A 22,695-nucleotide genomic window follows, 5' to 3' on the forward strand; every position below is an offset into this window, starting at 1 on the left:
GCATTTCTTGCTGTTGGTAAACTGTCAAAATATTTTTTAAAGTTGTAATTTTATATATATTTATATATACAGTGCCCTCCATAAGTATTGGGACTGTAAAGAAAAAAAATAGCTCTGTTTGCTGTGGAGTCAAGAAATCTGTAAATATGATTAAAAGATTAATATGAGACAAAACTACAGAAAGTCACATTTCATTATTGGGTGATTCAACACATAGATGTTTTACCAGCTAAGAAGATCAGCACTTTTAGAGTTTCATCCCTCTATCTGACCCATCTCTATGATATCTATGGTCTCTATCTCAGTGTAAAATTAAATAAAAAATTGCATAATATTACCCCTTTTTACATTGTCTGAAACTAAACAGCCAACTCTAGGGTGATGGTTTACATATCAGGAAATAAAAAAGATCCACAATCTTCTTCATGTCTGTAACTTTTTTTGTGTCTCTTCAGATCATCACAGCTTTAGAGGAGGACTCCACTGCTCAAAAGATGCAGCTGGGCTACAGACTGCAACAGATCGCTGCAGCTGTGGAGAATAAAGTCACTGACCTTTGACCTGTAACCTCGGACAGACGCTTGAAAAGACTGTAAAAGAGACAAAGCCAGTGACAGAAAGAGACCAGAGACCTTGCCAGAAGGCATGAACTCTTGCTTCCTGAAGACTCCAGAGCACAGAGGATATTTGAGATAGACGGTTACGATTAAAGACAGCATTCACAGATTCAAAAAGCGTGAATCTCTCATAGATCTGTAGAGCTGCTCTCTGTTTCATCTGCACAGCCGTCACTCGCTAACACGCTTCAGTGCTGTAAAACTACTGTTGTTGGCGGGGCATTTCTGAGAGATGCGCTAGTCCTACAGGGTTTTTTTGTATTGTGACTTGAGGCCCCAAGCTCAGAATGTTGTTTTCAGCGTGTCAAGCATGCTTGAGCACCACCTTTCCTGTATTTAAAAAAGAAGTCTTACTGTTTGTCGGATTCTTGGAAAACCGCATTTGGTGTGATGTGCTTTATGTTGCAGCCTGTGTCTTAATAACAAAGAATTCAAAAGGAAAAAAAACAAAGGATGCCTTCTAAGGACAACTAAATGAATTTTCTTGCTCAACACTCCCTTTTGTTGAGTGTTCTCTTGTAAACTGTTTTTATCCAGATTTTTTTGTTTTAAATGAAAACACTGTTTTAAGGGAACTCAACCTAACGGGGCCATTTGAGATGTCTTCATGTGTCACATGCATGGATACTCACCGTGAATTCAGAGATTTTAGGTTGGCACATGCATGTCGCGTGTGCATTTTATTGTCGATTCTGATTATGATTAACACACTTGATTTAGGTGGATATGTTTCATGTAACGTTCACAATGCTCAGTTGTACATTTGTTCATACTCATTAAGGTTTGTTTCTTCAGTGTTAAAGTGTGCTTTCCAATGTTTTTGGTTGGCTTTCAGAAAAAAATAATAATAATTGTGGCTGTCCCAAATGTGTGTATATCTGCGATACATCCCTGCACACTTGGCTGAAATAGTTATGCCAGAAGTATTTAATTTATGCTGGGGTTTTTTTTGTGTGTGTGATCATGACCATCCTTTCAAATGTTTCAATAACTATTTTCACAGTTGTTTTCGTTTGTTTGTTTTTTTGCAAATTTATTCTCCAGCTGTCACACTCTTAATTCTTGATTTGATTCTGTGATCGGATCATGGCTAACATAAGTTTTTTTTTTTGTTTTTTTTTTTATTCTTACAGTTTCTGAACACTGAATGCACATTATATTGTGAGCTGACGTATATTGTCGTACTGTGCATTGCTCGCATGATTTACTTTCTTATTGATTTTTATGTATTTATTTATTTATTTTGTGTTCGATTAATGTACAGACCAAATTTGGTAATTATGATCCACCCCCAAATTCAAAATTAACTTCTTTTTTTTTAACTGACCGCAGTTTTCAGTTTTTGTTCAGATCTCTTAAGCATTCATGCAGATTTACTGGTCTTATTTTTGCTGTAGTTCACTGTTGTGCTCAGTGTTTTGTACGTATGTGTGGCTGTGATACACTATAGATTATTTTGTAAGTCTTGCACAGGACGCGCTGGCCTATTTGAAGCGATTGTAAATTGTTTCTACCATCTGTTGTTCTTCTACCTGTGCATTTCTGTTGTAAATAAAATATTGCTATAACTCATTAAATGTTTCTGAATTTGCTGGACATTCAGCATTTTAAGACTAAATGATTTTTTAATAGTTTCAGAATACCATTCAGTAATTATAAATAAGTAATGCTTGAATTAAATTATTGGATCTCTGGAAAATAAGTGTCTCCATCATATCCTTCCATACACACAGTAAAGTAAAGGTTTACCTTATGAGGACTTTCTATGTGTGCTGCTGTCGCCCAGGATTCACTCCAGCCAGGATATGAGCATCTGCCCATCTGCCAGGTCTAAAACCAGCCTCTGCAGGACAGCAGCAGAGAGACTGTGTATATTTATCCTCGTATCTTTAATCCCTGTCAGAGAAAAGACCTCAGGAGTGTCTTCTCTAGGTGACAAACATCAAGACTTCTGCTTCCTGTGTGAACATGAATAGCTGTAATCTAATTGTTAGTCATTATAAACCACCCATAATACATTCATATGCTGACAAATTGCTTTAATCGTGCTGTGATCCTAACAAATGGTAGGCTATATTGTCAATAAATATTAATCTTTTACTCTTAAGTGCCAGTTTACTCACTCATGTTATGTTTTAAATAAGGTCGGGTCAAAACCAGTGTTGCCAATTTGGGGATTTTGTCGCCAAATTTAGCTACTTTCGTGTTGACTGAAATAAGTTTGTATGAATAACGTTTTTGTTTTTGGAGAATCATAATATCACTTATCTGTTGTATTTGAGCAGGACAGGGATGCACTTTGGTGACATAAAACAAATTCCGTCTGCGCAGTGAACACACCAGTACGCCACGCCTGCCACACCACAATTTCATTATAAGCATCAATCAAGATGCCGGAGAAAAAATTAACATCTTGTTTTAACCACGGACACAAAAGTTATACCACAATTCATGCACAGTCATGTCAACCAGATACTGAGAGAGAGACACAGTGCATGTTTTTTGCCAGCTTCAGTGTTTTCTCTGCTTTCTATGCTTTAAAGTGAGCAGCACAGCCACCTGTCTCCTCAGAATATCTCTCAACTCAGAGAGAGAGTTCATAAAGTCAGGGATGAGCATCTATAAGCAGCTCCAGACCTCTGATGAAATCATGCAAACAAACACAAAGGACATGATCTGCACCAAATCGTGAGTAGCTACAACACGCTTCTTTACTCAGCATGCTTCTGTATATATTTTACTTTAAAGGCTTTACAAAAAATATATTTAAAATCTGCTGCTGCTGTTGGGTTGTTGTTTTTGGGTCAGAGATTATGTGTGTGGCCTTTGGTAGTCGTATAGTAAATGTCTAAATTCTTCTATAAAATGTTGAAATGAGAGAGTTTGGCTCCAGTTGTATGACAGTAAACACTGGTCTTCAGGACCGGGATACTGTACTGCCCAACTGGTGTTGGCAGAAGTTATTCCTTATATAATGAAAATGTCTGCTTTATATTTAGATGAGTTATGTTGTTTTATATATAGTATGTGCTTTATTGGTCTATAGCACTGGTTCTCAGACTTCAGGTCATGTACCTTTTTTTTTATCATTTAACACCATCCACCTTATTGACATTTCTTGCATTTTATTTTAAGTATTTGACGTAATGGCATACTTAGATTGATATCAATATTTCTGTAGTTGAGGTAAATTATGCTGCCATTATACTCACATCAGTCTGTTGACTGGTCTTCATTGTTTTAACACAGACATATCACAATAATTATAGAATTATAAGTTTGGAATGAATAAATTAATTTGCATATATTATAAATTATATATACTGTATATACTGCTGTCAGGTTAGTTACCTATAAATCCTGCTTAAAATCAGAAATTACAAATAATGCAAGAAAAAAAATCTATATCAATTTAAAATAAATTCTCTATTTTTCATAGCATGTTGTAAATTTCCAAACTCCACTTGTACCACAGTTAATAATATTAATAATATATATGTGACCTTGGACCACAAAACCAGTCTTAAGTGTCAATTTTTCAAAATTGAGATTTCTACATCATCTGAAAGCTTTTCATTTATGTATTGTTTGTTAGGATAGGACGATATTTGGCCGAGATACAACTATTTGAAAATCTGGAATCTGATGGTGCAAAAAAATTGAAATATTGAGAAAATCGCCTTTAAAGTTGTCTAAATGAAGTTCTTAGCAATGCATATTACTAATCAAAAATTACGTTTTGATATAGTTACGTTAGGAAATTTACAAAATATCTTCATGGAACATGATCTTTACTGATATTTGGCCAAGATACAACTATTTGAAAATCTGGTATCTGATGGTGCAAAAAAATTGAAATATTGAGAAAATCGCCTTTAAAGTTGTCTAAATGAAGTTCTTAGCAATGCATATTACTAATCAAAAATTACGTTTTGATATAGTTACGTTAGGAAATTTACAAAATATCTTCATGGAACATGATCTTTACTTAATATCCTAATGATTTTTGGCATAAAAGAAAAATCGATAATTTTGACCCATAAAATGTTTTTTTGGCTATTGCTACAAATATACCCCAGCGACTTAAGACTGGTTTTGTGCTCCAGGGTCACATATATTTAGTAAACTTTTTAAAAAATGCTGTGGTTGTACCATGGTACAGTGATGGTATCAGGTGTAATTTAAATAGTACTATGATTTATACTCTGGTACTGAGTACCATATTCATACAATGGTATTATCGTGGTACTTTTTCCACATGTGTCAGTAATGTTACAGTGAGTTTGACTGTGGGAATATTCCCTCATGTTGCCCTCCAAAGTCTTGTGTGACATGAGTGACAGACAGACAGTGGCATGATATATTTTCAGGTCACGGTTCAGATCCTGCTGTAAACTCCCACAGCAGCGGGTGTTGAGAATGAGATCTAAATGCAGTACTGGCTTGTCTGACCCCTAGTGAGCCAAATGTGTCAGGATAGAAGAGCTGTGCGTCCACCTCTGATGGACGTTTATGGTTGTCTAAGAATACACAGCACAGATTTAGTCTTTTGTATATGCTCCATTACATCAGCAACAACTGAATTATTTATGCTTACATTTGCAAAGATTTATGACTCTACTTTTTGCATCATATGTGTGTGCATGAATGAATAGTCAGATGTCACTTTAAAATGATAATATACTGTATGTATGTGTTGGGTTATAATGCAGGTCTGATGTAGTTATGGACTCTAAGCTGAAAACACATAGGAATGATAAACATCTTAAACCTGATTACACAGAGGAACATGAAGATCCAAGAGATTATTGCTACGGTGAGCCTCTTTAAATCTGTAATAAAATTAAAGAGACTGAAGAGCCATGTAGTCAATAATACAACATAGTGATTCTATAGAAAGCCCTTTTCTGGTTCCCCAAAGAGCCTCCAATGAACAATTTTTAAAAGTACCATTTTTCCCATAGTGTAAAGAACATAAAGAACCTTTGTGCAGTAAAAAGTGTCCATGGATGTTAAAGGTTCTTCATGGAACCACAGATGCCAATTAAGAACCTTTATTTTTATAGATGTATACAGTTCATTGACTTACCTCCCTCTATAGGTGGGTATCACCCAATCCAGGTGGGAGATGTGTTTAATAAGAGATACAAGGTTCTGTCAAAGCTGGGTTGGGGTTATTTCTCTACTGTATGGCTCTGCATTGACCTCAGGTACTGAAACTTTGTGTTCTATTTGTTGCTTTGTGTGTATTGATGTGTGTGTGTTTAAAAGTTCTCAAGTGTTTGTGTTTGTGGTTTTGCAGGTCAGGCAGGCATGTGGCAGTGAAGGTGTTGAAGAGCAGATCTAAACCCTCTTAAAGGACGTATAGTGCAGTTACTGGATGAGTTTAAGATAGCTGGTGTGAACGGCATTCGTATCCTTTCATAATATCATGTATGTGAAATTAAGCACTACAACAATAATAAACGCTAGCCAAATGTTATTCATCACCTTTTCATAGTAAAATTATCACTTTATGATTGGATTCAGGGACGTTTTAACCTTTCAAAAAGAGTGTCTACATTTTGATAGCATTTAAATATATATCATATATAAATATATAAACCGTCTTTACCTGCAGTACAAGCTGCACACGCAATAAAGAGCTGCTTCATTGACAAACAATGACAAACATTTGTTTCCTACAATTAATTGTAGTTAAATATCTACTTCATCCAGCGCACTTTTTTTTTTTTTTTGGTTTAAAATAAAATATCTTGTTACTTTTGCAAACGATCCAGTGCCTGAGTGAACTGTACTATTGAATCCTATTGAAACTGAATCACGAACAGTCTCAGATCTTTTTGCAAACCAGTTTGACTGATTAGATCAAAAGAGTGATTTATTTGCAAATCTGGCATTACTAGTGATTCTAAATCTAAACTGCTGTTAGCAAACACATTAAGCGCATTTAACTGGCTTGATTTGCTGAAATATAAGAAGTAAATTATTCTTAAAGGGGTGGTTGACTGTTTTTTTTCTAGGCTTGATTGTGTTTATGGGGTGCAGTCTAACGTGTTAATGCTTAGTTTTTTGTTTTTTTTCACATAATTTACCTTTATTCTTCACCGCTCTGTCCCTTCTCTGATAAATGCGCTGATCATTTCCTGCTTTTATGAAGCCCCTCCCTCAGAAATACGTGATGGGCTCTGATTGGTTAGCTAGTCCAGTGTGTTGTGACTGGCTAAACCTCCTCTAGTGCGCGTCTAAACGTCCCACCTCACCTCAGCGGCATGTGCTCCGGTTATATTGTAAACAATGGCGTCGTCTATATTGCTTAACAATTTGAGCCCGATTGAGATGCAGAGGATATTAGTGAAGAAGATCGCGCAGAACCTGTGCAAGCACGGCTCTTGATGGTATGTTGTTTTGTTTGTTGTTGTCTCATACTTTTAGATACGCTGTTATTTCTGAATGAGAGAGAGAGAGAGATGCATAGCAGGGGGGCACGAGGAACAGTATTAAGAACCGCTACTTTAGAACATTGATTTTGAAACTTGTGAATCCATTAGAATCTTTAGAAGACAGAATCGCGATTCATATATGAATAGATTTTTACGTGCACCCCTAGTTTTCTTCCTCTTCTCTAAAGCAGCGCAACATAGCCCCGCCCCCTTTGTTGCATGTTCCCGGGGGCGGAGTTTATCAGGGTTTGTGATGTCACAAACCCAGGAAGTAGCTCGTTGTAGTCCCTACAAGCCTTTTTTGTAGGCATTAAACTGCCAGAATTTTAAAAGACAGATATCTCCGTTTGCATTGAACTTTCAGCGCTGCAACTTTGCAGATATTGTTTATGCTCAAACAGGAACATTACACACTAACTACCGTTAAAAAAATGAAATCGCAATCAACCACCCCTTTAAATCAGTATACGTTCATCTTTATTCACATGTAAGTGTTGTTTCGTTTTTGATTGAATCGGTGTTTGAATGAATCAGTTGAGTGAATGACTTAAATGACTCATTAAGTCAGTCATATGCTGCCACCTACTGGCATAATGGTGTACCTGAGAGTCACTAAAAATCTCATAATAAAGAAGTCACTTTCAAACTAAGCAGTTTGAACTCCCTCATATGATACTTCCAATTATGAGTTAAAACTACTGGATTTAGCAATAATAAAAAAAAAAATCACAAAAAAAAAAACTACTGGATTTTGACAGTGAAATTTCACAGATAAACGATAAGTGTGACAGCATCTACAGTGAAAGTCCTGTATTGGAACTTGTAAAGCAAATTAAAAGACTAACTGCTATATAAAATTAATTTCAAGATCTGTTCTGTGGAAAGGTTGGGGTATACTTTTATATAATTTTAGTCTTTTATATAATACAAGTTGATTCTTGACCACTATGTAGATATTTGTCTGGTGTTGGAACTGCTGGGGCCGAACTTGCGCTGTTGGCAAGTGTGTTTTGGTAATCCAGGCCTTTCTCTCACCTGTGTCAAACGCGTCATCACTCAGGTCAGAAACTTCTAATGTGTGTGTAAAATGTAATGTAGACCTGGTGTCTGAAAAGAAAGACCACAGAAATCAGCACAAGACCTGAAAAACTGTATCTGTCTCAGGTGCTTGAAGGTCTGGAGTATCTTCACAGACACTGCAAGATCATTCACACAGACATCAAGCTTGAGAACATCCTGCTGTGTCTCACACCGCAGTCCTCATCTCATCCTCCAGGGGGCGCGATACAAATTTACTCTTCAGCCATTAAAACCACCATGCTCCAGGATCCCGGTAAGAAAATCTTGAAATCTGAATGAAGTAAATCATTACACTGAATCACTGTAATAAATGTAGCATTGAGTCATCGTCTACTACTTTTATGCAGAAGCAGCTGGAAAACCTGGAAACTTGGATAATATCACGGTGAAGATTGCAGACCTTGGCAGCTCATGTTGGGTGGTGCGACACATTCAGTGAATTCATATAATGCTTTCTTCAAAGTCAAAGAATGCGCAGCCTGGTCTTGTGGAAGCATATGAATCAGCGACATTACTTGATGTTTAAATGAATGAATGAATGAATGATGCATTTATATAGCGCTTTATTGTGTATTGTTGTACACCCAAAGCCTGATTGGATTACTTAACCTCTTTTCTTGTTGTTCTAGTACAAACACTTTTGTCAAGAGATCCAGACCAGACAGTATCGCTCTCTGGAGGTTCTCCTAGGTTCTGAATATGGTCCTCCAGCTGACATCTGGAGTGTGGCCTGCTTGGTGAGTCTACAGCTGTCGACGGTGTTTTGTGAAATAGATTCATCCTAAAAGAACATTTCTTCTCGGGTTTCAAAAGTGTACAGCTGTTTAGCACATGATTGGATTACTTGGATTACTTAATTGTGATCTTGTTGTTTGTAGTTTTAAGCCACATTTAGTGAAAAATGTATTATAAAATTAATATTTGCTTTAGTTTTGCTACATTTGAATGATAGAACATAAAAACTGTTATTATATAATTATATTAATATCGATCTGTTTATTATTAATATAAATGTATTTTTATTATTGTATATGTATAATACATTTTTTTTCAGAGCTGGGTAGATTACTTACAAAATGTAGTCTATTACTGATTACAGATTACATGATGAAAACTAGTTAGTAACATAATCTATGTTACTCATTTTAGGTAATCTTACTACATTTTAAAGGGGTCATATGACGTTGCTAAAAAGAACATTATTTTGTGTATTTTGAGTGAGCAGAGGCCGGCTAGAGTGAGTGGAGGGCGGGCTTGCGGCAACCACATGTGACGACCCCGGGCTGGACTCCGTTATATAAACCATATTGATATAAAAAAACAAAGAGAAAGAAAATATATATTTTTAAAAATTCTATCAACATCATAAAATTTATTATACATTACATTACACCAGGGTTTCCCAAACTGGGCTTAATATAAGAATCAGCAGTTACTAAGGGTCACTGGATATGATGAAGACATAGTGTTTCACAGCGTTTAGTAACACTGTTTATTTGTATCTGTATTATTTTTCAACAGGCATTTGAGCTTGTTACTGGTGATTCCTTATTTGAACCAAAAGCAGGGCCAAATTTCTCCTTAGAGGAAGGTAAACTATTTAATAGCCATCATCAATCTTTTTACTAGAGAACTTTTAGATTTGTGGGATTGACCATTTCTATTATTTTAGACCACCTGGCTCATATTATTGAGCTCTTGGGTATGATCCCAGTGTCAGTGGCTCTGTCTGGGAAATATTCCTATGAGTATTTCAACCGCAAGGGTGAGTACAATACTAGATTTGTCTTTCCTAATTCATCTGGCTGTGGCAAAGATTTTATGTTTAATACGGAAATAAAATGAATCTGTTATTCTCCAACAGAAGTGTTACAGCAGTCTCTGTGCTACTATTATTATTAACTATGATTGTTTTTGCACAGGTGACCTGCGGCGAATAGCCGTCCTCCGTCCATGGGGGCTGTATGAAGTGCTGGTAGAGAAATATGACTTTCTCCTCAGAGAGGCATCACTTTTCTCTGATTTCCTGTTACAGATGTTGGACTTCCTGCCAGAGCGGAGGGCAACAGCAGCCCAGTGTCTCAAACATCCCTGGCTAAAGCTGTAACCCTCTCTGGCTTTTTTTACTTAAATAGGTTTCTGTTCATGTCTGTTCTGTGCATGTTGAATGAAAAGGCCATGCTTCCAAAGTGTTTTTCCAAATAGGACTTAGTGAGTGAAAATGGTGCCTTCATTTACTCACCCTCATGTCGTCATGTTCCAAATCTGTATGACTTACTTTCCTCTGTTGAAAATATTTTGATATTTTGATAAATGTCTCTGTATTAAGAGTCAATGAGGGCAAGTAAATGTTTAGTGAACTATCCCTTTTAAACATGGATGGCTGGGTCTGTAACATAGATATGTACATAGCAAAGCTTGCACAGCAAATGCATTTAAAGCTTTGGAATGTGTTTAATCGTCTGGTACATACATTCCACTCTTAAATACGGCCTGTAGTGTTTCTATGCATATGCTATGATGATCATATGACCGATCAGTTCTCCTTACTTGAGTAACATTGGTGCTCTGAGATGTAAGTAGTGTGTTCTGAGTTTAAATATATTAAACAAACCAATTGTTTTTTAATCAATGTGTAAAGAATGAACCTGCAATGAGTGTTATGTCTTTAGATAAATACATGTTTTTTTAAGACACTTCACTATGTTCACTTGTCAAGGTGAATCTTAACGTCTTTTATAATAATGTACACTCGTGTTTTGTCCACTCATCTGTTTGTCCATCTGCATAACATTTTCAGATTGAAATTAAACCTACATAATTTATTAAAGTAATAAAATACAAAGAAAACGAATAATAAAGCAATTGATCTTAATAACAAATTACAAAAACAGACAAAAATGCTAAGAAAAGCTGGTTAATAAACATGCAGATTTCTAGAATACTTGATTCTGATTGGTCAATCGCGGTCAATCAGCAGTCAAATACTTTATGATATCCTACTGGCACTACTTTCATGTCTCTTGTCACAATGGAAGCTTTAACATAATGCACAGGTAAGATTATAAAATCATTTCAACCTCCGCCTCTCTCAATAGATCGACAGAGAATGACAGATATAGACAGACACACGGATAGATAGAGTTTGACGGATTTTAACAAAAGAAGACTGATTCATAACTCTGCAGGTGGAGTTTCCTTATGTATTTTTATTGCTTTGACTGTATCCCCTGTGAATGTTATATCTTCAATAAATAAAAAAAAAGGAGTTTCCTACTTCCTCCTCTGTGCTGAGTTTGATCTCTTCTTCATTGTCTTTGTCTTTGTCCTCCTCATTGGCAGCAAGCTCTTTGGCTCAGCCGATCTCTAGCCCCTCCACCTGTCTCTGTTTCTGTTCCTTTTCCAACCATCTGTAGTTGTAATAGTTCATGACGAAGAGGAAGATACCTCCAGCCAGCATCATCATACCACGAGCAAAGTACATGTATTTATATTCCATGAAGATGTCCACCAGAAAACCTGAGGATAAAAATCTGAATAAACATCCTGAAGATTATAACACAGAGACTCTGTTATAATCTTCAGGATGTTTAGAGATATGACAGTGAGGATCTCATTGTAGGACTTACCAGAGATGGGTGGCCCCAGAAGGACAGGCCCACACTCTATAATGGTAGCAAGCCCAACCGCACTGGAGAACCGCTGGGCTCCCACCAAATCCATGAGCATCTCAAACAGAAGAGCACACACCATCCCAAAAGCCAGGCCAAAAAACACCACCAGGCCACTGTAACCTGGTAAGAGCGGACACATCATATGGCACAGGCCATTATATGTCACAGCGAAGCTGAAGAAATACTGGATCTTGGGTCTGATCCATCTAGTGTTGGCGATCAAACCCGTTCCTGGACATGCAAACATGTCTACTAGAGCGAATATGGAGAGCAGGAATGCTGCAGAGTACTCATCTATCCCCTGATGCTTGGCATATGGTGCCAGGAAGACAACTGGAGCAAAAAAAATCCAATAAACATGAGCACATTCCCTACAAGATAGATCAGGACGCCTCTGTGCTTGAAGAGGGAGACATCAATGAATTGGTTGACATTTGCGGCACAGCCTGACTGCTTGGACTTGTTTTGTCCAGCTGTCTGAGATGTGACGTCCAGTTTCCTGCCTCGTTCTTATCAGTGGTTTTGCTCACTGGCAGTTTTAGCAGTTGAGCACCACTCCTCCAAGGATGAGGAAGCTTCCTCGCCATCCAAAATGGTCAAAGAGAAACTGGTTGAGGGGAGCCAGGGTGGACAGGAAGACAGATTATGGTAAGAGCTGGTTGCAGGTGAAAAGCTAAGCCAAAGCCTGTAAAACAAAAGCATTTTTATGTGAATTTTCATTGAGTTAACATTTGACAAAGTACATCCTCTGCTTGAGAAGTACAGATGTCTTGATAACATATTACTCCAGTAAAAGTACTCTACTAAAAGTACTCTACATCTGTCTTCAACATTGATGGTAATAATAAGAAATGTTTCTTGAGCACCAAATCAGCATATTATAATAATTTCTGAAGGATTATGTGACACTGAAGACTGGAGTAATGATGCTGAGAATATTTTAAAGTATTACTGTCTTTACTGTATATTTGATCCAATAAATGCAGGCTTGGTGAGCAAACTTTTATATATGATGTTAAACAGTTTAGAGTCTCATAACACTATGTATTATTCAGCACTAGTGAGCAACACTGGAGCGCTGAGAAACATTTTACTCCCAATTGACTCTTTTTGAGTCAAACGAGACAGATTCAGTGATTCGTTAACTTGCTTCAAGTGCTTTAAGTGATTATTGAATTACTGAGTGCTGCTATTGGAAGAATCAAATTCACAAATGAATCACATGCCATCTGTGACAAGAACACATGAACAAATGGATTTTTAAAGAATGATTTATTCAAAATCTCTATTAGGTCTCAGATCAATTAAAAATGGTGATCAAACTGACAGATTTGGCCTTGAGGTTGTTATCTTTGATCACACTCATGCAGGGGAGGAACCCCAGTGCACTGGTTTTGCATGTGACTATGCAAATTTATACTAAAAAGATCACAGCTCTGGCTCATTGTGCAACCATGGGACAAAGTAATCTTTGATTTGGGCTCCTACTGTTATTTGGTTACTTCTAGCACACATTGAACTGCTCTGCCTGATTGTGGGAGTACCTAGAATGCCAAGCAATGGCGCAGCTTTCCAAAAATGACGTACATATATATATATATATATTATCAAGCAGAACTAAGTAATATGCTTTCTAACCTCCTGCATGCAAGGTAGCCAGCATGATGGCGGAGACCCAGGCTATCTCACTGTAGGAGATGGAGAAATACTCCTTGAAGTAGATGGTAAGGGATTTGGGGAAGGCGTAAGAGAAGCCGATGGAGATGAAGGATCCAAACACCACGGCCCAGCCCCAGCCTCCATCTGGAGGGGTGTAGCCCAGGTTTGTGGTAGCTGGTGGGGGCATGTTTGCTTTAGTTCCTCTCTAAAATAAAAACAAAGTATGACTTCATCAATATTTTTCATTAAAAGAACAGAACACTTGTTTATATTCACTCAGAAATACTTCAGAAACTTTCTAGTTGATTGATAAATCTTTGTAGCCTACACATTTATTTATTGATATCTACATTTGCACTAACTAAAAACTTTCTGGGGAAACTATATAAATGTCTGCAAAGTATAAGAGACAGGATAAGTGAGCTTACCGCTCTATCAGTTAAGAGACAACTGCTCTTCATGTCCTGTTATCTCTTTTTTTCATCTTCTTATCAGGTCTCTTTTTTTGTAGTTCTTCATATCACGTGAAATGCCATGCCAGAGAGAGAGAGAGAGAGAGAGAGAGAGACTGAAAGTGTGGTTATATTTCTAAAATTAAATATATTTATTAATATATAAGTAGCATTTTATATACACATTTACACAGTCACACACACAATTTAAAATGTAACTAAATAAATAAATAAATAATAGCAAATTATTAAATTGTATAGTAATAGTAGGACTTGCAGACCAGTGTTGTTTTACCATTGTTTTTTATACATTTATAGTATTTATTAATATATTGAATAAGCTTTTATTTTTAACATGTAATATTAGTCATTTTATTAGTCATTTTTATTTTTTAGTTTTTTTTTAGTTTTTCTGTATTTATTTGTATTTCATTTTTTATTTTATTTGTTTACATATTTTTATATAGATGAAATTATTTTTACTTGAGTTTTAGTAATTCCTACGGTGGCCGAGAGAGCTCAACACGCTGCAACTTAAGAAAACACATGCAAATTGAAAAAACACCAGCAAATTAAGAAAACATCTTCATCAGTTTGACAACACACCGCTGCAAATCCTCACAACACATGCAAATGAAGAAACGCGCTGCAAATCCTCACAACACATGCAAATGAAGAAATCCAGTAAATTAACTTAAATTTATTGATGTCATTCAGTTGCCAAAGCAACATTTATTTACCTTTTTTTGTTTGTTTACGTCATACATTCTAATATTCATGTTTTATTTTATTTCAAGTTTTTTTTAAATGGCAAAATAATAATAATAATAGTTTAGTAAACAATAACACCACTGTTGCAGACAGATTTTCTCTTGATATGCTTTCACCTATAGCAGGTATGAGAATTTTCATCATTATTGTGTTGTTTCATATCTAATCCTAAAGGTGATTTCAGACGGAAGTCTTTTCCCTTTCTCTCCAGTAGATGTCAGTGTTGTGTTAACGTCACAGGGCAGGCGGCGCTGTTTGCGGCCTAGTGGAAGCTTTTGCTATAAAGGCCTAAACACAATATATCTAATATAGAGTCGCCTTAAAATTTAACAGTTCGGAGAATTTTACTTTAGCGCACCAATATTGCTATGAATCTATGGCATCTGTCTAGCTCTTCTACTTTGAGAATATAGTCAGATATATTTTTCATGATATATGCTTTTTCTAAAAGACCGTTTTCATTGAATAGAATTTAAAAAATTTTTTTATTTATTATTATTACTTCAGGTTTTAGTTAATGTAATCTGTTTTGTCAAGTTCCAAGTGTATTTCATTTGGATTTGCACTCATTATTAACATAAAAGTAGCATAGTACATAGATTTTTCTCAATTTAGGTGGAATATCACATCTGCTTTACATATTGCTCAAGAATCGGTCGCAGTTCAAGCACAGGAAGTCTATGGTGGCTGCACTATTTTTGCTCAGGGCTCATTTTCACTAAAGGAGTGTCTCCTATTTCTCAACCGGCTCCGGTGGGGGGAGGGATTAAACATAGGCCTACGGCTCCACACGGACTCGAGACAAACAAAAGAACTTTAACGCCAAATCCCACCAAAATTTCACCACATCCACAGCTAAGCGACATTCATATGCCATTTCGCAGCGGCTCTGCGCAGAGCAAGCAGGTTTTTTGAGCGAGTTAGGCCTAGTTCTCTCTCTCCCTCTCCTATGTGCTCTTTCCCGCACTCACTGCTGATCCTGCCAGTGCCGAACAAAGGTAATTACTCAGGAAGCGCTGCGGCCAATCAGAGGAGGCCTTACATCCTGCTAGTGGGAGGGCAGCCAGTCACGGCCCTGCTCTGATCAGACAGGCCTGAGCTCTGAGAGTGGAGAGGAGAGCCCTCCCTAGGCTGAGGCTGTCCTCCATGTTTTATAAGCATTGACATTACACTGTTTCAGCCATGCATCCACAGAGGTAAGCCTGATGTTTTCTTACGTCTGTCCTTTCTTGTCATTGTACTGTTTTCATCCACTGCTAACACTGTGAATTGCAGATTTGATTCTCCAGTGACGGGAGGCCTAGCAAAGGCCTGTGTCTCAGAAAAACAGGGCAGAGGAGGAAGGAGGTGGGGGAGAGGGCCAGAGAAGGGGGGTCAGGCTCTCTCCCTCTCACTCTCCTGAGCTTTGGCCCGTGTGCTGCTCGGTCACATGGTTACACGGCAGACGAAGTCAGCTATCACTTTCATTGCTGTACTGACAAACAGCTCAGTGACAGTCATTTCTGGATATGTAGGGCCCTCTGTTGATCTGCCCCACGTAGGGGGTGGGGAGCTCGGGTGATGTACTTTTTTAAGCTGATTGCCTGTCCCATTGTCTGTTTGTGTCACAAGCCACGCCATAGAAAATGGAGGCATCTGTTAGGGCCTTATTAGAGAGCTGAGAGCCCCAGCTGTGGTCATTTTACACAGGGGCAGGATGGGTAATTCAGGACATGAGCTACCAATGAGGGGCGGAGAGATGAATGTGAAACTTAATTTTTTTTTAATATTAAATTCCCTTTTCAGTGGCAGTCGTGTTTGTTTTATATTTTCAGGTTATAGTTTTAGCTTCAGGAGGGACAGTAAATGACATTCTAGTATCATTCTTCATTTAGCTGGTGGTAAAGCTATTTTTTTTTTTTTTACTGTTTTTGAACACATCCTTAAGAAAATAATTGGTTTATCTGGATATTTGCATTTTTGCTAGCATTTTTACTGTCAATCATATTGTGGGTGCAAGCATGAGTTTAAAAATAGTCTGAGACACTATTTTTTCATATGCATATGCAGCTTTTTCAAGCATTAATTATTTTTGGATAAAGATTTTATCAGATGTATACAAATCATGCAAAAACGTTATACTAAGGAAATGGGCAAAAAAAATTTCCTTAGGCCAATAATTAGCATACATACTCTATGTAATGCCCCGAGACAGACACATGGCAAAAAGCCATTGAGTTCATCAGAATTATGATCGACTTCCATTTTCATTATGAGCAGACGTTTTTTCCATTGCTTTATTGCAAAGTTAGCATTATCGCCACGTTTCTTTTTAAACTTAAAGTGTGTAGAAACAAAACCGATTCTTGTCATAGGACGGCCTATGGTGTAAAACACCAATTTTAAGAAGATGATTTGGATGATATTTACATATTATTCATCTCCTTTATGGTTCTTCAGAGATTTATGTTGAAATTAACAATAAAATAGCACTGCCACATACACACACAGCTGCTCCCAAAGACGAAACAAGCAAGCGCAAACCACACGGGACCAAAAGCCTCCTGCCGCATTCCCAACGGATCCTTGGCCTTTCTAATAATATTTATGGCTGCGTTTAAAAAAAACAACACAAAATACGTATCATATTTCACCTGTATATCAACAACAAATGGCTTGTGAGTTAGTTGTTGTAATTATGAACAATTAATTTAATTGCAATCCCAATACAGTCGACTAGATCTTTATATATTGTTAGCCCAACTGCTCTTTATGGGAAAATGACTGGAGGGTTTTACGTCGGTACGGTACAGCTCAAGTTTTGTGTGTTCCCAGGGAGATTATGCCACTGCGATTGGGATTCTTGTCAAGGAAACAACATCATAAAGGATTGTGGTGATTGGCTTTGTGCCATTTGGAGGAAATGACCGGCAGTGGTCTGACAAGGCTATTTTGCCTGCGTTATATCAGCAAAGAGCAACAGAAGAAGTTGAATCGTATCAACATCGACATCTGTGACAGGAAACAACTGTGTGCTTGTAAAGTCACTGCTTGCCCTTGAAATGATTCACAAAGTCACCGTGAACCACAAAGCTGCTCTTTTTAACAGCTCAAGATTACAATCTGGGAGAAAGGTTTGCCTTGTCTGAAAGGCAAAACGTTTTTTTGCATGTTGATACTCAAGTGCATTACCGCCTCACTTGTTTTTCTCAGCTGTGGCTCTTGAAACTGACCTATATGCACGGGTTTCTCTGGTTTTCTCTGTTTACTGTAAGCTCCTGTGCCATGGACGTGCCAGAGCCCGCGTCTCTGGCCTAGAGGGAGGGGGAAGGGGAGCTCGAGCAGAGCGGTGGGGGAAGGGAGGCACTCTCATTTCCTGCGAAGAGAGAAAAAAAGACCTCGGCTCACTCTCTGACCAGTTATCTCCACATTCACAGCTCTTCGATTTATTTGGTCTGTTAGCGAGGACCTCTGATTGTCTCTCTCTGCTCAGATGGTTCTAGAAGATCCTGTTTTGGAGGCCGGTTTGCTTGCAGAGCGGTGGTTTTCTTTCTCTTCATTGGATCAGCTTCAGGACTTCCTGTTTCTTTGATTTCAGTGTAGAGATCTGGATCTTCAGCCACGCAGTTGGCTTGACATTGTTTGACCTTTCTGAAGCGAGCAGGAAAAGAGAGGCCTGGTGGATGGGAGTTTTTGACGTGACGTGGCCCTAATGTGACATAACATCCATGCGGCTCCTTACGGCCTCGCATTAAAGTAAAAAATGGAGAGCCCTCAGGCCCTGGGCTGCACGCTTAGATGTGCATTTCCCACCTCAGACATTGCATGTCTTATTTAAGTTTGCTGAAACGGATATTCTTTCTCCAGACTTATGTCATTATTGTCGTTTCTGACACATAATCACTGATTTTTCCGAACAACCTGGAATATTTTCTTGTGAGAAAGGTGAGTTTTATTCATCGCCATGGAGGATTATGTGCCATTTTGGATTTTTTTTAATGAATTTTATCGTCCTCTTGGAGGAAGTCTCTGAATATCTAAACAGTGAAAGTACATGGATTTTCTACGATGTCAAGCCGTGGCCCCGTCAATGAGAATTAGTTAAAAGACTAAGGCCTTGTTGTGGCCTGATGATCAATCCTCTCAATCGTGCTCGTCGTTCTCAACACTGGTCCTAATCCTGACCTCATGTAATGGAGAACCGTTGCGGGAGAAAGGTTTGCCTTGTCTGAAAGGCAAAACGTTTGTTTGCATGTTGATACTCAAGTGCATTACCGCTTCACTTGTTTTTCTCAGCTGTGGCTCTTGAAACTGACCTATATGCACGGGTTTCTCTGGTTTTCTCTGTTTACTGTAAGCTCCTGTGCCATGGACGTGCCAGAGCCCGTGTCTCTGGCCTAGAGGGAGGGGGAAGGGGAGCTCGAGCAGAGCGGTGGGGGAAGGGAGGCACTCTCATTTCCTGCGAAGAGAGAAAAAAAGACCTCGGCTCATTCTCTGACCAGTTATCTCCACATTCACAGCTGCCCTTCTCTTTATTTGGTCTGTTTGCGAGGACCACTGAGTGTCTCTCTGCTCAGATCGTTCTAGAAGACCCAGGTTTGGAGGCCGGTTTGCTTGCAGAGCTGTGGTTTTCTTTCTCTTCATTGGATCAGCTTCAGGACTTCCTGTTTCTTTGATTTCAGTGTAGAGATCTGGATCTTCAGCCACGCAGTTGGCTTGACATTGTTTGACCCTTCTGAAGCGTGCAGGAACAGAGAGGCCTGGTGGATGGGAGTTTTTGGCGTGACGTGGCCATAATGTGACATAACATCCATGCGGCTCCTTTCGGCCTCGCATTACAGTCAAAAATGGAGAGCCCTCAGGCCCTGGGCTACACGCTTAGATGTGAATTTCCCACCTCAGACATTGCCTGTCTTATTTAGGATATTCTTTCTCTAGGCTAATGCCTTTTATTGTCGTTTCTGACATATTGTTTATGATTTTTACGAACAACCTGGAATATTTTCTTGTGAGAAAGGTGAGTTTTATTCATTGCCACAGAAGATTATGTGCCATTTTGGATTTTTTTTAATGAATTTTATCGTCCTCTTGGAGGAAGTCTCTGAATATCTAAACAGTGAAAGTACATGGATTTTCTACGATGTCAAGCCGTGGCCCCGTCAATGAGAATTAGTTAAAAGACTAAGGCCTTGTTGTGGCCTGATGATCAATCCTCTCAATCGTGCTCGTCGTTCTCAACACTGGTCCTAATCCTGACCTCATGTAATGGAGAACCGTTGCTAATCTTTTCTGGTCTTTTCTTCTGCACAAAGGCCGGGATCAAGTCCTCGTCGTTGTAGGATTGTGTTTGTGCCGTTGTCCTCTTCTCTTTCACCTGTCATTTATGAGCTTCTTTTTGGTGCCCGTCATTTCCGTCCTACCCTTGCGGATGAGAAGGTTTTTGTTGATTGATTGACCGTGGTGGGTTTCCCCTGTATGGGGTGAATAAGGCCTCATTGTGGTCAAGATACGTGTGGTTGAGTGTAGAGTAGTCACGACTTTTTGTTGTTGTTTAATTCTTCAGCTTATCAGTTTATTTTTATTAACTGTTCTTAATTGTTAAATGTTTCTGATCAGATTAAATTACTGCTAAATGTATTGCATCTATTTCGTTATCTCTGTCTTAGATGTTACATTTGATCAGGTGATAATGTTAAATAGTAGCACTACAAGATCAAATGTTAAGTTAGAAGCATAGATCTTTATTTGCAAGTGTTGGGTCACATTCAAGAAACTTGAACAGAACACATTTTTATAGAAATCTTTCTTAAAACGGTCACATTGATCGTGTAAGTCTCAAAGCGCAAATTACGCAAATTTGTTTTGGGTTGTCTTGTCCACTGGATTTTCACTGGTTAGAAGTACCACTTCACAAAACTGTTGGATATATTAATTGCGAAATATGTTTGTATGTTGCGCAAATAGTGTTTTTTCAGCAGCACATACTAAAGGCCTTAACATGCCAAAAACAACGCAATGTAAAAATCTGAACTGCACTGACCAAAATTTTCATCTGTCCGATGAGATTTCATTATAGGTGGGGCTACTCAGTACAACGCCACAAAAACTGAACCCAAGTGACGAATAAAAATGTGATGTCGCTCGTTGCGGTAGTGGCTGGTTAAACAGCATTTACGCTGACAATAATATTAAATCATTGGAGTTCTTCGAATCTCTGAGCTGTTTTTTTTTTTTTAGTCGTTCCTATTTTGCAGCGGTATTCAAATGTATCATGTGGCGAATCGCTCCTATTGGTAGTCGCTGTTTATTTGCGTACATGTGGCAAATCGCTCCTATTGGTAGTTGCTGTTTATTTGCGTACATGTGGCGAATCGCTCCTATTGGTAGTCGCTGTTTATTTGCGTACATGTGGCAAATCGCTCCTATTGGTAGTTGCTGTTTATTTGCGTACATGTGGCGAATCGCTCCTATTGGTAGTCGCTGTTTATTTGCGTACATGTGGCAAATCGCTCCTATTGGTAGTTGCTGTTTATTTGCGTACATGTGGCGAATCGCTCCTATTGGTAGTCGCTGTTTATTTGCGTACATGTGGCAAATCGCTCCTATTGGTAGTTGCTGTTTATTTGCGTACATGTGGCGAATCGCTCCTATTGGTAGTCGCTGTTTATTTGCGTACATGTGGCAAATCGCTCCTATTGGTAGTTGCTGTTTATTTGCGTACATGTGGCGAATCGCTCCTATTGGTAGTCGCTGTTTATTTGCGTACATGTGGCAAATCGCTCCTATTGGTAGTTGCTGTTTATTTGCGTACATGTGGCGAATCGCTCCTATTGGTAGTCGCTGTTTATTTGCGTAAACTTTTTTTACTCATGTCACCAGAAATTGCCGGTTCGCTGAAAATGATTTTTCCAAATTGCATCTTTTTAAATAACAATTTAACCTTTTACGATGTTCACTCATTTTGTTGCAGAAAATTCACTTTTTTTAGCACTTTAGCACTTTGTTTAGTGACTTAGGGCACTGTTATAGTACAGGTCTTTTTTGAGGCCTACATCTATTTTTTTTTTCTGAGCGAATAACAAATTAATCGATGTGAAGGAATTTTTTTTCACACATTGTGTGAAGAGTTTTAAAATAACACAATGCTTTGTTTTAACTTCTTGTTGTTAAAAATCCTTACAAGTGAAGTCATCATTTCATTTGTTTTTGCTTAATTATAATGCAAAGACTACTACTCAGAAAAATTTGTCAGCTTGGCAGCCTAATATAAATGTTATGCTTTATAGGCCACATTTTGAATGTATCCGTGTCAGTAGCTGATGGTATTTTACTACCGATTACGCCTGAACTTGGATGAGGCCAAATCCTCTCAGACAAGAAGTAGACTAATGAGACTGAATTAAAGACACTCTCCGGTGCTCAGCAGACGTCCACTCCATAATCCCTTGTGTGAGTGGACCTGTTCACGGCGGTATTCCCCACGAACATGTTTGCTTCATTTGAAGGAGGTGCTGATCTATTACTAGACAGACAGAGAGAGTTTACACCTCACACGTCTCGATCAGACGAGTTTCCCTCGCAAGGTTAAACAGCTTAATATCATCATGTAAATTCACTCTGCAGGCCCACGATTGGTTACAGCACAGTTCAGACAAAGCAATACTCATGCAAGGGTCTCCTTGCACAAGCAAAAGTGCATGCTTCAAATGTGGAATGGAGGACGATTGCTATGAACAACAACAACATAACTCTGGAGATTAGAATACATCACCCAAGTCTTTTATCTCAGGGGGAGACCTCATGAGATTTCAGTGTCTTATTCCAGCGTTTTCTTTCTTCATTTAGTTTGGCTGTGGAGGAAATAAAGACTGAGTCTGATGCGGTTGATGGGATGGAGGTGTCCATGCCACCCAAAGGTATTTTTTCTTTGATTCTAATGTGACTCTTTTGCTTTAGCTTCTCAGTTCATAGTTCTTACATAACAGACTCCAAAAATAGGTTCAGATTGTGAGAGTACAGT

The 22,695-nt window shown here is 38.2% G+C and overlaps 4 protein-coding genes and 1 pseudogene across 9 annotated transcripts in view; 3 read left to right on the forward strand and 2 right to left on the reverse strand.

Annotated features, from left to right (window-relative positions):
- LOC107726992 (plexin-B1-like) overlaps nucleotides 1-1,888 on the forward strand; it is an 86,842-nt gene extending 84,954 nt beyond the window's left edge. Inside the window, exon 40 of the mRNA XM_016536731.1 lies at nucleotides 456-1,888. Within this exon, the coding sequence (XP_016392217.1) occupies nucleotides 456-560 (105 nt within the window). The 3' untranslated portion in view covers nucleotides 561-1,888. The remainder of the gene's footprint in view (nucleotides 1-455) is intronic.
- Nucleotides 1,889-3,228: 1,340 nt separating this feature from the next.
- On the forward strand, nucleotides 3,229-10,247 carry LOC107726993 (SRSF protein kinase 3-like; annotated as a pseudogene).
- Nucleotides 10,248-11,373: 1,126 nt separating this feature from the next.
- On the reverse strand, nucleotides 11,374-12,249 carry LOC107727018 (monocarboxylate transporter 2-like). Its single transcript, XM_016536765.1, has 2 exons — nucleotides 11,770-12,249; nucleotides 11,374-11,659 (listed from the first exon to the last, which is right to left on the reverse strand). The coding sequence occupies exons 1-2, from the start codon at nucleotides 12,059-12,061 to the stop codon at nucleotides 11,496-11,498; spliced, it is 456 nt and encodes a 151-aa protein (XP_016392251.1). The 5' UTR covers nucleotides 12,062-12,249; the 3' UTR covers nucleotides 11,374-11,495.
- On the reverse strand, nucleotides 12,247-13,979 carry LOC107727020 (monocarboxylate transporter 1-like). The gene is made up of 3 exons (XM_016536766.1): nucleotides 13,902-13,979; nucleotides 13,453-13,678; nucleotides 12,247-12,499 (listed from the first exon to the last, which is right to left on the reverse strand). Exons 1-3 carry the CDS (start codon nucleotides 13,932-13,934, stop codon nucleotides 12,411-12,413), a joined length of 348 nt encoding a protein of 115 aa, XP_016392252.1. The 5' UTR covers nucleotides 13,935-13,979; the 3' UTR covers nucleotides 12,247-12,410.
- LOC107727017 (protein kinase C-binding protein 1-like) overlaps nucleotides 13,351-22,695 on the forward strand; it is a 30,859-nt gene continuing 21,514 nt past the window's right edge. The window contains exons 1-2 of one of the 6 annotated variants that reach the window (XM_016536760.1): nucleotides 13,351-13,397; nucleotides 22,521-22,591. In XM_016536760.1, coding sequence (XP_016392246.1) covers nucleotides 13,393-13,397; nucleotides 22,521-22,591 — 76 coding nt within the window. In that variant the 5' untranslated portion in view covers nucleotides 13,351-13,392. Of the gene's footprint in view, nucleotides 13,398-15,256; nucleotides 15,893-18,103; nucleotides 18,621-19,185; nucleotides 19,693-20,134; nucleotides 20,156-22,520; nucleotides 22,592-22,695 lie in introns of those variants that run through there. The other 5 variants (XM_016536759.1, XM_016536764.1, XM_016536763.1 and 2 more) reach the window with 5 other exon arrangements.

The sequence above is a fragment of the Sinocyclocheilus rhinocerous genome, unplaced genomic scaffold (genome assembly GCF_001515625.1).
Source record: "Sinocyclocheilus rhinocerous isolate Xijiao unplaced genomic scaffold, SAMN03320098_v1.1 scaffold666, whole genome shotgun sequence".
In the NCBI taxonomy this organism is placed as follows: Eukaryota; Metazoa; Chordata; class Actinopteri; order Cypriniformes; family Cyprinidae; genus Sinocyclocheilus; species Sinocyclocheilus rhinocerous.